Source organism: Astatotilapia calliptera, chromosome 16, assembly GCF_964374335.1.
Source record: "Astatotilapia calliptera chromosome 16, fAstCal68.1, whole genome shotgun sequence".
Taxonomy (NCBI): domain Eukaryota; kingdom Metazoa; phylum Chordata; class Actinopteri; order Cichliformes; family Cichlidae; genus Astatotilapia; species Astatotilapia calliptera.
The window spans coordinates 15,631,209-15,644,885 of record NC_137437.1 but is presented as its reverse complement, the minus strand read 5'-3'; the positions used below and the strand labels follow the sequence as shown (position 1 = coordinate 15,644,885).

At 41.5% G+C, this 13,677-nt stretch overlaps 1 protein-coding gene across 1 annotated transcript; it reads right to left on the bottom strand.

Moving 5' to 3' along the window:
• Window positions 1–702: 702 nt before the first annotated feature.
• On the bottom strand, window positions 703–13,064 carry jam2b (junctional adhesion molecule 2b). Its single transcript, XM_026145726.2, has 10 exons — window positions 12,891–13,064; window positions 7,416–7,481; window positions 6,889–6,999; window positions 6,591–6,740; window positions 3,766–3,947; window positions 3,531–3,639; window positions 3,333–3,440; window positions 1,737–1,755; window positions 1,605–1,644; window positions 703–1,459 (listed from the first exon to the last, which is right to left on the bottom strand). The coding sequence occupies exons 1-10, from the start codon at window positions 12,931–12,933 to the stop codon at window positions 1,421–1,423; spliced, it is 867 nt and encodes a 288-aa protein (XP_026001511.1). The 5' UTR covers window positions 12,934–13,064; the 3' UTR covers window positions 703–1,420.
• Between the last annotated feature and the right edge of the window lie 613 nt (window positions 13,065–13,677).

The following is a 13,677-nucleotide window of genomic DNA, read 5'->3' as shown; positions in this document are numbered from 1 at the left end:
CTTATGTTCACAGCGTGCAGTAATAATCAGTTTATTTATTTCAACATTATTTTTACAGTATATTAAGTAGTTTGAATGACCTTTAAAAGTAATTTCAGTTCCCAAATGAGATTCTCTCTTTGACACCAAACGGGTGGCAAAGAATAGCATAGTCACTCATTTTGGAGCAGAAGAGATGAAAGAAGAAACACTATGAGTGCAGTTTAAAGATTTGTGGTATGTGAAGGACAGGTACACTGTATTCAATTTGAATGGAGCTTGTTTGTTTCGATGTTTTCTTTGTACACTTGCGTATTCCTTTTTTATGACAAGAACTATTACAATGTTTTTGAGTACTAGAAAAACATTTCTCTTTGAGCAGCAGACAATTTGTTTTTATAAAAGACGCCAATAGAAATGTCAAAAGTTAACAATATGTGGGACAAGGGGACACAATACTGTGCAATCTTACATGAAGTGGGAGTTTTGCTGTAGTTCAAAAACTTCCAGTGCAGAGTAAAAAAGCATTTGGAAAGTTTGCTTTGAGAGCAGCTTTGCCCAAAATGTTGAGGATTAAATGTAAATCCTGTTTCTGTTCTTTGAAATTTGCACAAATACTTTGAACACATACCGACATTAATGTCACAGCACAAATCAGCATATTGCCCTGAGTGTGTGCCTGACTCTGTGACAGTAAATAATCCAGCTTGAATTGCAAAGAGCTTTCTTATCCTTTCTTTATTGGATTAAAGTCATCACAAGATTTGAGTACAAAACATTTACAAAGCTTCCAAAACGTCATTCAGTGTGTGCAGACACCTGTTCATCTCTCACTCAATTTATATGATCAGAATTTAAGCAAATACAACCAAAGATATAAAAATACAGAAGAGATCGGCTCACAAATAGGTTTAGAAAAATATGTAAAAACACGAAGAGAAAGATAACGACATATATAATAGTATCTCTATATGTAATATTAAGTGAAACCAGGAAGAAGGATTCGATCTATGGTTTAGTGTATGCAGTAATACTGTGGGTGGTTAGTTCCTGACCAGTAGGTGGGACTAAAGAGCCAAAACGTTCTCCAAGTAAAGGTGGAAAACCGATTTTAGAAGTGTTTTGAAACACTGAAGACAAAGAACATCGTGAAAACAGTTACACAGCATTTGATAAAGTGGTAAAGTCATACATTTTGACGTGTGCTTGAGCTACCTTTAAACTGTCAGTGCGTTATTTTATTTACAAAGCAGCAAACCTGTTGCTAAGTATTTCACGTCTTTGCTTTTGCTTGGCGTTTCAAGAGGCCTCGATCTTCATCTCCATCCCAGACGGCATCGAGCAGGCGACAGTCGATCAACCTCCCGGTGTTTTGAGCAGTAACTGCAGTTACTTTGGTTTTTTGGATGGTTTGATGTCAAAGAGGAAGAAGGCTTCGCCCTCAGATCATGAAGGACTGAGTTTGTTTGTAGTGCTTGAGCTGTAGGGAGCAGAGAGACATACAGTGACACATTTCCTTTCATTAGCTTGTGCCTGGTGTTATCGGAAGCTTATCAACAGTTGCATTCCAAATGAATGCATGCAAAACAAGCCCTGATTTGATAACGAGGCCTTTGATCACTCACATTGCGGGTGGGAGGAGGAGGAGGGTTGTAGGACTTGGTGCTGAAAGGCAAGGGGGAGGGCAGTTTAGTCAACACTTATTATTTTGGAATAACAATAAGGGCAACATGCAGGGCGGAAGAAGAAACTCTCACCTTTTTGTTTTCTTGCTCTCTGTTCGAATAAAAAACAAAGAAAAAATTAGTCAATACATGAAAATTTGTCAGTTGTGGTCACAATACCTCAATTCTGGGAGAACTCGAAAATACAGAGATTTACTCAAGTAGTCATTTTTATGTTTAACTGAAGTTTTTCTTATTAGTTCTGTTGGGTCTCTACCAAACCCTTCATTTAGTCACCAAATGTGTCTTTCTGTTATTTGGTGCTAAGTCCGGTTGTGCAAAGAGAGTTTATTGGTGAAAACAACTGCTTGCAAGAAACAGTGATAAGAAGAGCAGTAAAACAGTAAATCTGAAAGCAGTAAAATCCAAACAATTGGAAGGGTTTTTTTTAGGTAAGGCTTTAAATGCAGGAAGGATTCTTTCACGAGAGCATTTTTAAATGGTGACACTATGTTACTACATATATCAGAGTTGTTTTCTCTGTGCTTCTCACCTTATTGTTGTTTTCAAAACATTAGCATGAGCATTAGAATTACAACCTGATCAGAAGAATAACCAAATACTTTCTGCAAAAACTATTCATTTTAATATGAAAGACTGGCAAAGAGGACCTCTTCCACCCAAATAGCTCTTGGATATTTGATAAAGTACCGTGTTCAGAAACACATACACGTGATTGTTCTCATTCTAATTTTGTTTACAATTAAACTTTGCATTTGTCAACTCAATCCTGTTCCACGGCCATAGACGAAATTCATCTAATCTGGTATTTATTTTTTTTTAAATAAAAGGCTGAATCCATTGCTGACAGCCTAAAAAAATAGCTGCTCACTCATCTGGTTGCTTAGGTGCAGATCAATAAATTGACATGCACTCTGAGAAACAAGTCCAAATGGATGGACTAAATATAAGTGAAGGTGTGAAAAAACAACACGTTCTCACTCCCAAAGCGTAACATTTTACGCTAGGTGACAAATCATCGGTATATTACGCTTTTGGTCACCCAACACATCCCTATATTACGAGTTCGAGAACCGTTTGGAATGAATCTACACATGTACGTTTATTTTACTTAAATCGCTTTGGAAAACACTATATAGGATTAAGGTTAGGGTTAGGGCTGGAATACACAGCTGGGTTGTGTGTTACAGCGGGAGTATCATTCGATTTCATGCACAATCCGGTGCGTAGCATAGGAACGCAGACGGTCACCTTTCACATTCCCATGGAACGCCTCGGGACGTGACAAATCGTTGGCATATTACGCGAATAATGCAGAATTATTACATGACAGGACGCACTCGAGTGTTTTTCTCACACGCCTAAACGCGCTCTTTTATCCTGTTTTCCTTCTCTCACCCCAACCGGTCACAGCAGATGGCCCCGCCCCTCGCTGAGCCTGGTTCTGCCGGAGGTTTCTTCCTGTTAAAAGGGAGTTTTTCCTTCCCACTGTCGCCAAAGTGCTTGCTCATAGGGGCTCATAGGATTGTTGGGTTTTTCTCTGCATGTATTATTGTAGGATCTACCTTACAATATAAAGCTCTTGAGGCGACTGTTGTTGTGATTTGGCGCTGTATAAATAAAATTGAATTGAATTGAACACATTTGTGGCAGCACTGCACTACTTACTTTTGCAGCAGCCTCGGTGTCGGCAGACACACACACAGATGCAGCAGAAAAGCATGAACGCTGCCAAACCTGCAGCACCTGCTATTAAAATCGTCATATTCAAAGGATCTGGAAGCAGCAGAATCAGATTTTTTTTTAATATTTGGTCTCCAGAGCGTGATGCATAATCTCCAGTGAGTACTTTCTTAAAATACTTACAGTCAATAACTTTGAGTTGTTGGGCCACACAGCTCTTGGGCGCCCCCACACTGTTGGAGGACTCACAGCGATACATCCCTGCATCCACCTTGGACACACTTTTAAACTTCTGCTCCAGACAAACAGAGGCAGGCGGCAGGGTACACGAAAGGAATAACAGTTGTGTTTTTGGACCCTTGTATAACATTCTGTACATTATATTATATTGTATTTGAAAACTTTAGGTAGCACTCACCAGTGTGCCCTTGTTTGTGTCAATGCTGTAAGGAGTCTCTCCCGTGGCTGTTAGTGCCTTGTTGTCTTTGTACCAGCGGTAGGTAGCGGGAGGCACACTCAGTTTGTCCTTACAGAGAAGCTCCAGGCCTGACCCTACAAACACAGAGCTTGGCACGTTGCAGGAAGGGACATGAGGCGGCACTGAGAGGGGGGAAAGACAGAGAAAGGTAAAACTATATATTTTTTAAATATATTATGTTTTCAATTTGTAAGACAACACGAAAGTCTCCCTACAAATGCTTAAAATGTTAACATCTGCATAGTGTAATATCACTTAATAGACTTTTTTAGGCAAAACTAGAGAGGTCTGATGATTCCTTTTGTTATAAATTATGTCAGATTGATGTATTGATCTGGAAGTGCATTTCCTGCAGCCACCAACCAAGTGTCTATTCAGCCAAACATGTTTCCCATACATCACTCCAGAGATATCAGTCAAAGTGAGGCTTTCACACGTGCCAGCTGGGAGGCTGCCAACCAGGAACTCTACCAACAAAAAACATTTGTGCGATCATTCTTTTATCTTTACAATGTCCACAAATGACCAACATGTGAGCATCGACCTACATTGAAATCTAACAATGTAAAAGAAACTGTGTGTAGTTTTACCACAATATGATGACACGTGTGACTTCACGACTTGTATTAAGAGTGCCAACAGAATTTATCCGTGAAACTCTTGTTTTGCAACCATGTTATTTTTGTGAAAGTATATATGTAATCACCTCAAATGGCATTTAGATTTAATAATAATGAGGCTTTTTTTCAATAAGTTGGTGAATAATCTTAAAGAAAATTAAACTACACTGGCACAAAACAGTCTGCCTGTTGCAACATATCCTAATGGAAGAGATTATAAAGTTTATAAGAAGTTGTTATTTGCACAATTTCTGTGGTTTGCCAAATATATCTCACATACTCTGTAAACTCATTACTTCATGCTGCAAACTGCAAAACCCCCAAAATCTAAATTCTCTTTGGAAATGTAAATAAAATGGGAACAATATCAAAGGGCATCCAGAGGTATTTCTATGTGCGTGCTGGACCTTCACGTGGAAACTAGAAGCTTGGATCTTTGTGCTATGGCAGGAATGCATAAACTACTGAGTCGTTATCCTCGAACCTCAGAGAAACAACCATATCTCTTCGAGCAGGAATGCACAAAATAGTCAATTCATTTATAATTTCTGAAAGCTGAGTGAGGCAATGTAGACTTTTGCCTGACAGCCTTGAGTTCAAACGTTCAGTGCAGAGTATATTCACATGTACCGCACAGGGAAGAACACAACATTGTGTTTCCTTTAAAAGTACCATATGTGTCTTGATTAAAATCACAATGAAAATAAAGAATATATATATTATTATACATTATACAAGTTATGAATCTAATGTTACTTTTCCCATTTTTTCTCATTTCAAGCTGAGGATGTGTCAAAGAAACCATTTTTACCTATTTCCAAAAGATACGAAATAACTCTATTTTCTCTTTGAATGAAATGTCAAAATGTCTTCGACATCACAAAGTTCATCTTGATCTGAAGTGAGATAACCTAACATCCCACATCATATAATACCACACTTCACTGATGGCTAGTGGGTGGCTGGCCTAACATTCATAGCAGCAGGGTGGCTGATTTGATTTCATCTGGCTAGCACTTTTACACATTTAAGTTTTAAAAATGTTGAAACACAAAAAATCAACCTGATTTATTAATAGATTGTCATTTTTAACACCTATGCACTACCAAGCCGCTCGGATATTGTGTAACAGCTCGTTTGCGCTCACCATTTTCGGTGTGGTGAACAGCACCGTACAACAAAAGTGGCAGAAAAGGTCTCAGGGATTTCATTGGATGTGTCCAAATTCAGGGATCGCATCCTCAAAAGGACGTAAAGACAGAGACGCACAGAAGTTCTTAGCTGTTAAACTGGATGCTCTGCTCCTGTCACCTAGCAACCATTACCATGTATCTTGGACATCAACATTTGACAGAAATGGAGAAAATCTTTGTTCTATATCATTTTTTTTACCTTAATGGAGAAAATTATGATGTATCTGTTGTTAAATGAACACGACATTTGAATTTGCACAACATTTGTCGCCTCACTGTGATGTAATTGAAGGATGACACACCTTCTGCTTTCAGTTTTGACTTCTTTTCCACATATACGAGCGCCGATGTGGAGGTTTTGCCTGAGTGGAGACACCTGATGTAAACAGTACAGACCTGTGGTGATTTCACTGTCTGTGCAAAACAACCCATGTGCCAAGCATAATGGAGAGTTCTACTAAAGTTAGCATGCTAATAAAGTCATGGTGGTCCAAAGGTTAATGTAATATGGCTTTAGCCTGAGATGGGGTAGTTACTCAGAGTAGCACCCTGTACAGCAGTCCAACATAAACGGATCGGGCACTGAGGTAACAGTTATAATTTCCTATCCATAGCACAGCGGATTCAGAGTGGCTGCTCCATGCTATCAAGAAACTGCTTCTATCGTAAATTACTCCACATATTGCACCTTTAACGACTGTCCTCACCCTAATCTCACAATTCAGGTGAGGGAGGCTTGTGTGAATTGTTTGCAGTTATTTGTGCAATACAATCACATTTAAAAGATTTGCTGTGAATCCTCCTGGTTCCACCAACATGTACGTTATTGTTTCACATGTCACATCACAGGAGTTAAGTGCCATTGACTTGCACCCTGAAATAGTTTAGTGTTCACCTCTTACACAGATCTGTCCTATCCCTATCCTTATGTACGTTCGTAATATATTCATACCAAGAACATTAAGTGTCACAGTGGCCTCTCCGAGGTTGACGTGATCCTCGCTGGCTGTCACCTCACAGCGGTACTCCCCTGAATCTTTCTGAGTGACGGAGTGTATCGTCAGCGTCGCTCCCTCTATCTTAGCCCGTCCAGCGTAAGACCCTAAAGTGCAAAAGACGGAGAATGATGAACAAAGAAAACAATCAAAGCAAAGTGTCAGCAAACATAAAAAAAAGGCCACACAAAATCTTCTTTATTAAATCAGGTTAAGTTTAAAAACAAATGCGTGCAGTAATGATCCGTCACTCACCTGTGAATTTGTGATTAAAGTAAACAAAAGTCACCCCCTTTCCTTTCTTCTTCCACTCGATTCGAGGGTTCTGATCTTTCTCTGTCTTGAACTCACAGGACAGCACAGCGTCTAAAAGTAAAAGTAAAACAATATTCATCTTTAATCCTTACGTTACCTTTTTTAATGTCTCAAACTAATTGATTTTTACCAACTCATGCACACTCATGACTACGGATGATGTATTTCTTTATTTATATCCATGTATTCTGAAATATATTCTGGTAGTTGCAATTTTCAATAAAGAATAATTATTTGAAAGTGTTCAGTTAACATGAATGTGTTTTTTTAGAGGAGAAAAAGACAGAAATTGGACAATATGATATTAGATATGTTTATATCTAGTTTGTTGTTTTCCTATTATTTGGAATTACAATAGGTTAAATATGAAATATATTTTATTAAGATGAAACAATAAGACTGTGGCCATTTTAAGATAGCAGACAAATTATGTTCAGGAATGTGAAAAACTGCAGCGTCGGTCTCACCAGTGTGCTCGTGAACCTCCACTTTGGGTTTACTGCTGCTTACTGTCACTGATAAACTGACAGGACCTGCAGAAGAGAGAAGATCAGCGTCCTGTGAAAGACCAGTTTTACTCTCAGACCATCGAGTACAATCTTTAAATGTTTACTGGAGCACATAAATGGAAATGTTAAACATCTTTATAGTTTCAGATCAAGGAGCTACATGGTAAACCATCAGACACAAGAAGCTTACTCATATGTAAACAGGACGTTTGCTTAATGCTTGGTTTTTGTGTGGAAGCAGTCGCACTCACACACATTTGACTTTCCAGTCGAAGCCTTAACGCAAAGTATAGAACAGCAGTAATAACCTGTGGGGCTTGAATGTTCTCACAACGCAAAATGTTCTTCACAAGAAAAGTTTCAAACTGCAACTGGTGCCCATAAACATAGTAATACATGCCGACAGAGACAAACAGACACTGAGTGTGGAGCTACATCCTGGTGGTGCCAGGAGCGGTGCTGTGCAGGAATGCAAGTGATGGATGGCCCTCTGACAAGCTGCTTTAAGGCGACCTGATAACCGCCTTCAGTGATCTGTCCCTTCAGCACACGCAATCAAACACCCACGTTTACCTCGACATTAAGCAGACGCCTTCAGAAAGAGATAAGAGAAAATAATTTAGAGTGACACGCCACCTAAAAAATAAATAAACGCTTCAAACGTGGCTGTAAAATCTGACTTTTATATTATTGGCAAGCAATTTTGCTGGAAATAAAGTTTTTATTGTAGAACTTGGAAGCTTCGCAGAGGTTGCTGTTACAGGATACTCCCTTGACATCACGTAAACTGAAGCGGAGCTGCTTTGTGAAACTTAAATGTGTCACGTGACCATCAGCTGTAAGTGTGCTTTAAGTTAAAAAAAAATAAACATTTGAAAGCAGCAGAGAGGAGACTGGTAGTAAAACTGAATTACATAACAGGCTTGTACTTGAGGATTAAAGATGGGGAGAAAGTGGGCTGGAACGGTCCTTCAGTTAACGAGCAGTTAAATCCGATAAACAGATTAATGCATATTACTGACCAATGAGTTAATTTTTCATGTGCTGTAGACTGACAGTATGGATTATGCTCAGTAATAACAAAATAATGATATCCCACAGCCCACTTGTGCTTTTAACGCATCTTTTCTTTTCTTTTTAACGGTGTTCAAAGTTTCAGTCACTCCGTCCAGCATTTAGCGATACAGAAGAGGAGCGAGCATGAACTGAGTGACATTTTTTTGGCTGGTGATTTCAAATAAAACTTGCAAACAGCTCGAAAAATACGACAAATATGTGGTAAAAACATTGTGTGACAAAGTACTTCTGTGCAGTCTTACATAAAATAACTGCTAATAAATGCATAGTTGTAAATGTGAGAGATGGAGAAAGAGGTAAGAAAAGAGAGGACAAGAAGATTTTTAAGGGTAGGAAATGGTCATCAAGTGAAATCGGTTTAACTTGAAACTTGAAATTTAAATCTTACATATAATGTCCTAATTGATTTTAGAGTTTTTAAACCCGATTTTGGAATTATACATGTGACAAACTAATTGAAGCTTACAAATTCTATGCTATTCAAATTTGCGTGAAAATACCAAGCAGTCTGGTAAAGTTTAGTGTTGGCTAAACCGATACGTTTGCAGTATTGTAGTGACGTTTACTGGTGCACAGCAGGCTGTGTTGTCCGTGGGCAATGTTAGGATGTATATAAAGGGTAGGAGATACAGGAGAGGTGGAGGAAGATCTCAGCCTGGGTGTTTATTGTCTTATGTAGTCTGGAAGAAGAGTGGATGGTGGGGTGGGTGCAGTTTTCTCTGTGGTGGGGTTGGGTGGACTGTCCCGGGCTCTGTGGGGCCGGGCGGCGCTGCTGCACTGGGCCCCGGTCTGGATGGGCCTGGGCCCCCTTTCCCTGGCGGGTCGCGGAGTATGGGGGTGCCTACTGGGGTCAGCGGGGGAGCTGGCCCCAGGGAGGGGTCACTTGCCCCTCCCTTCCTTCCCTCCCCATCTCCAGCTGCCTCCCTCTTCCTGCTCCACCACAACCACCCACACATGCAGGGCCTTGGAGTAGGGGTATGTCACCAGGGTGCAGAGGAGGCTACCCCCCCCTCTGTCCCCTTCTGGCTGCCTCTGCCTCAATTTTATCCCACAACTTAGACATTCACATTACTCACACTCTCATTACACATACATATAGGATCTTGGGGGTGGGCACGATGCACGGAGTCCAAAGTACCATCAGGGTGTACACCCCACCCCTGGCATCGTTGCCCACCTCTCAATTTTAAATGCACGTAGACATTGAGGGCTAGCAGGAGGGACCATGCGCTTACCTGCTGCTCTCTGGCAGGTAGCTCCATGCCCTCCTGGGTTTTAAATGCACCTTAGAACACACATGCATCAACACTACAATGAGCGGGTGGAGGGAGGTTTGGAGTCTTCTCTCACCCCCATTCTCTGCGACCTGCTGGAGCAGGGGGGCTAGGAGGAGGAGGAGTTGGCCGTTCGACTGCGGTCTGGAGTGTGGAGCCTTCCTGCTGCTGCGGAGTCGGGGCGGTCTGCCTCCCCCCACCGCAGGGAAAAGGGAAACACCACCTGGGTCTGGGTGCAGTTCCCCCCTCCAGAGGCGGGGGCACCTAGACCCGGTTTGTATAGTACGCTTGGGGAGTGTGATCGTGTGTACAACGTCTCTTTATGTCTGTCTCCACGTTGGTTGAGTGTGGAGTAAGTGCATATGAGAGCATGAGGGTGGGAATGGATGTTTGTATCTGTGCGTGCCTGTATGTCTGTGTCTATATGTCAGGTTGGGTGTCAGGCGCCACCTCTCTGGGGACATCTCAGGCCCTCCAAGGTTTGGAGGCCTATCTCCCCCTACCACCACTTCCCCTGCCAGTGGTGGACCCCCTCAGACATCGGTGCGTTGGTGGTTCTTTGTGTCCGGGGATGGGCGTCCAGGTACACACCGGCTCACTCCTTGGCGGCCGCTTATCGGGGCCTGGAGCCTGGGGCTCGCTCGGGCCACTTCGGAGGTGGGGTGCCCCCAGCCTCTCGGCCTGGGGCTCGGTCACTCAGGCGCAGCTGGCTGCCGGCGGAGCTCACGGGCGCGTCACTGCAACTCCCCCTGGCTTCTGCTCCGCGGCTGCTGAGTGAGCCCTCATCTGGGACTCTCCTCAGCTCTTTCCCGGACAGTGGCGCGGCTGCCCCTCTGTTGGTCTTCCTTGGTCTCTTGTGTTCTGGGGGCCTCTGGATGTCTGGAGTTTTGATCTCCTCCACACCTGCTTCATGCCCTGGAGGACGGGGCTGTGGCGCCCCAACACCCTCTAGCAGATCATTACATGAAGGAACCTTTTAAAAAACAAAAAACAAGCACGTCCATGCTCACAGGTGTACACACGGGTGATCACACCCACAAACTACACCCTTTTTGGCCCCTACCTCAAAGCACACTGTGTTCTGTTGATCTTATGTGCTGCACAATAATGTTTAACATTTAGTATTTACTGTCATATTCCCATATATCATTGTGATGTTGTTTATTCTATTACTCTTGTTCTCTTCTGCTTGCTTTCTTTTTTCTTTCTCAGCAGGTGATCCAGGTGATCGATATATGCATTTTTTTTTCTCTGCCCGTTCTGTTGGTTTTTGTCTTTTGCCCTTCTCCCCCGTCCCTCTTCTCAGCTTTCTCTCTTTCCCTCTTTCTTTCTCCCCTTCTAAAAAAAAAAAAAAAAAAAGGATGTATATAAAGGGTAGCAAACATCAGTTTATTTTTCACATGATGATTCTGATCAGACTCGCTCTCTGATTTCTAACTTTTATATTAGCTGGATTGTGTCAACAGCTGAAAATCAGAAGCCTTTGCTTATATCTTGTTTTTAAAAAACAGTTAACAATAATGTAGCAGCACAGGTCAGCTGATTAAAACCTCTACAGATTTTAAAAAATAAATAAAAATTATATTGGAGCCCAAAAAACATCATATTGTAACTTATTTCTTAGTAATTCTTTTTCCAATGCTACACCCAAACTACACCTGCCAAATCCCACTTTAACCCCTGACTAGCGATGTAGCGATGCATGTTTCTTGTGTGGCACACTCTGTGTGTGTGTGTGTGTGTGTGTGTGTGTGTGTGTGTGTGTGTGTGTGTGTGTGTGTGTGTGTGTGTGTGTGTTGCACACAAAGCCATTCTTTATGACAGTAACCTTACCCTTCTCAGCTGGCATAGCATACACATGCACAGACATCTGTAAAACACACTTGTGAGGATCTCTGCTGACTGATCCTGAACACCCTGCACTCTTTTACTTTTACTTTAATACAGAATGCATAATAACGGTGTTTTAACACTACATATTTTATTTTATTCAAATGTGCACTTGAAAACCCTAAAACTTAATCCACTTCTACTATTAAAAAAAGTTACGTGTTTTAGGGTTTCTGCTGTTTTAAGGAGACATTGTAACCTAACTGAAAAACCACCTACGATACCTCCTGTGCAGTAATGAAAAAAATATTTTCAGAGTATATTAAAAGGCAGTGTGTCTAAACAAACAGATTGTAATCGTTTCATCTCTACAAGGACTTTTGGTCCTCACATGTAAATACAAGAAAAATCAAAACACATGCACGTCAAAGACGCAATTAACTGCGTAAAACATGTTGTTTGGACGACAGCCTTTGGCCTTTAAGATTCCCACAGCAGCATCAAATGCATTTTTTCTTTACTGCTTTTTCATCTCAGTCCAATTAACAACTAAGGGTCAGTCAGGGGCTATCTTCCCTGAAACTCTGGGATCTCAATCTCCTCCGCGGGGGTCACGTGATCCGTCTCATCAGCCCGTGGATCTCGGGTTCAAACAGCATCAGAGCGGGTTCAGTGTAAACATGAAGCCCAGCCACTCCCTGCACAATCTCTACCCCCACTGCACTCCCCAAACACATCGCACCTCCTCCGCGCTGTCTGTGAAATCACGCACAAGCTCTACAACTCACACACTAATAATCAATCAATAAATATCAGAGCCTCGTTTTGACACTTAGCCTACATGCAGTCGTTTATAAAGTTGTTAATTTGGCCCAAAATTACATTTTGTTTCGGTGGCCTCTTGCAGCTTAATAAGGTAAAACTTGAGTTGCATAATCACGTAAGACGGTGGTATGTGTTGTTTTCTTTAGTAAAATAAAGTAGGTCCTTAACTGTTATATTGCAATAGAATGAAAGAAAGAGGAGAAAATGCGTAATTACATATTTATAAGTCTGTAAAAAGGTCTGACATTAAAATAAATAAATGCATAAAACATGTAGTTCAACCTCACATCGCGTATGGATACATGTTTGCACTGTTACTGTGTATAAATGCAACGTAAAAATTGGCTGACTCTAAAAGTTGCACACACTCTCTGATTCAGTATCAAAACAGAAATTGTTGAAGTTTTGAACACAATAAAAAGCTCACTGTGCAAAATGGTGATGAGCAGAGGCAGCGCCAGCATCTTCATGGCTTTTCTCGGGTGTCGGAGCTCTTTCCTGAGGTCTGTCGGTGTCCGTGGAGCAGATGAGTTTTACTCTAAACTCTCTGCAGCTTCTTCAAGTTTCATGTGCAACGGCCACGTGCGCGCTCACGTATCCCGGACAACTTACGGGGCGCGTGCACAAGTTCAGGGTGACCACCCCCTCTTCTCAGACAAAGCTCTCAGAGGAAACATGAGCCTTTCTTTCTGACAGGGGGACCTGCCCGGCTGTAGTAGTATCGAGTAGTAATGTAGTAGTAATGAGAAAGGAAGCTTTTGAATGGTTTCTTCAGCCATTAAACACAAAAGCGTTTGAGGATTCGTTACATGAAACACATTTTATTAACTACATTGTCACTAAGCTCTTTGGAATTTTTTGTACATCACATCATTTTTGTAGTCTCTAGAGACCACAGACTGTATATAAAAGATGGAAATAGATTGTTCTTCACACTTTGAAGCCTCAGCCTAAAGGGTTTTAAAATCCCTGTGAATATTTCGTGAGTCAAAATATTTTTCGGACTCACGTATTCTTAATGCAGCAGTTCAACTGACCATGTCATTTCACTGGCATTTATTTTTGTAACCTACTGAGATTTTTCCAGTTTCTTGTGTCGGAACAACAAGTGCGCTCATAGGCTCTCTGAAAGGATTTACCTGCCTCCACAGATGTGCTCCCAAGAGTTCAAACTGGCACACTGAAACATATACGAAAGCGGCCGTGATCCAGCT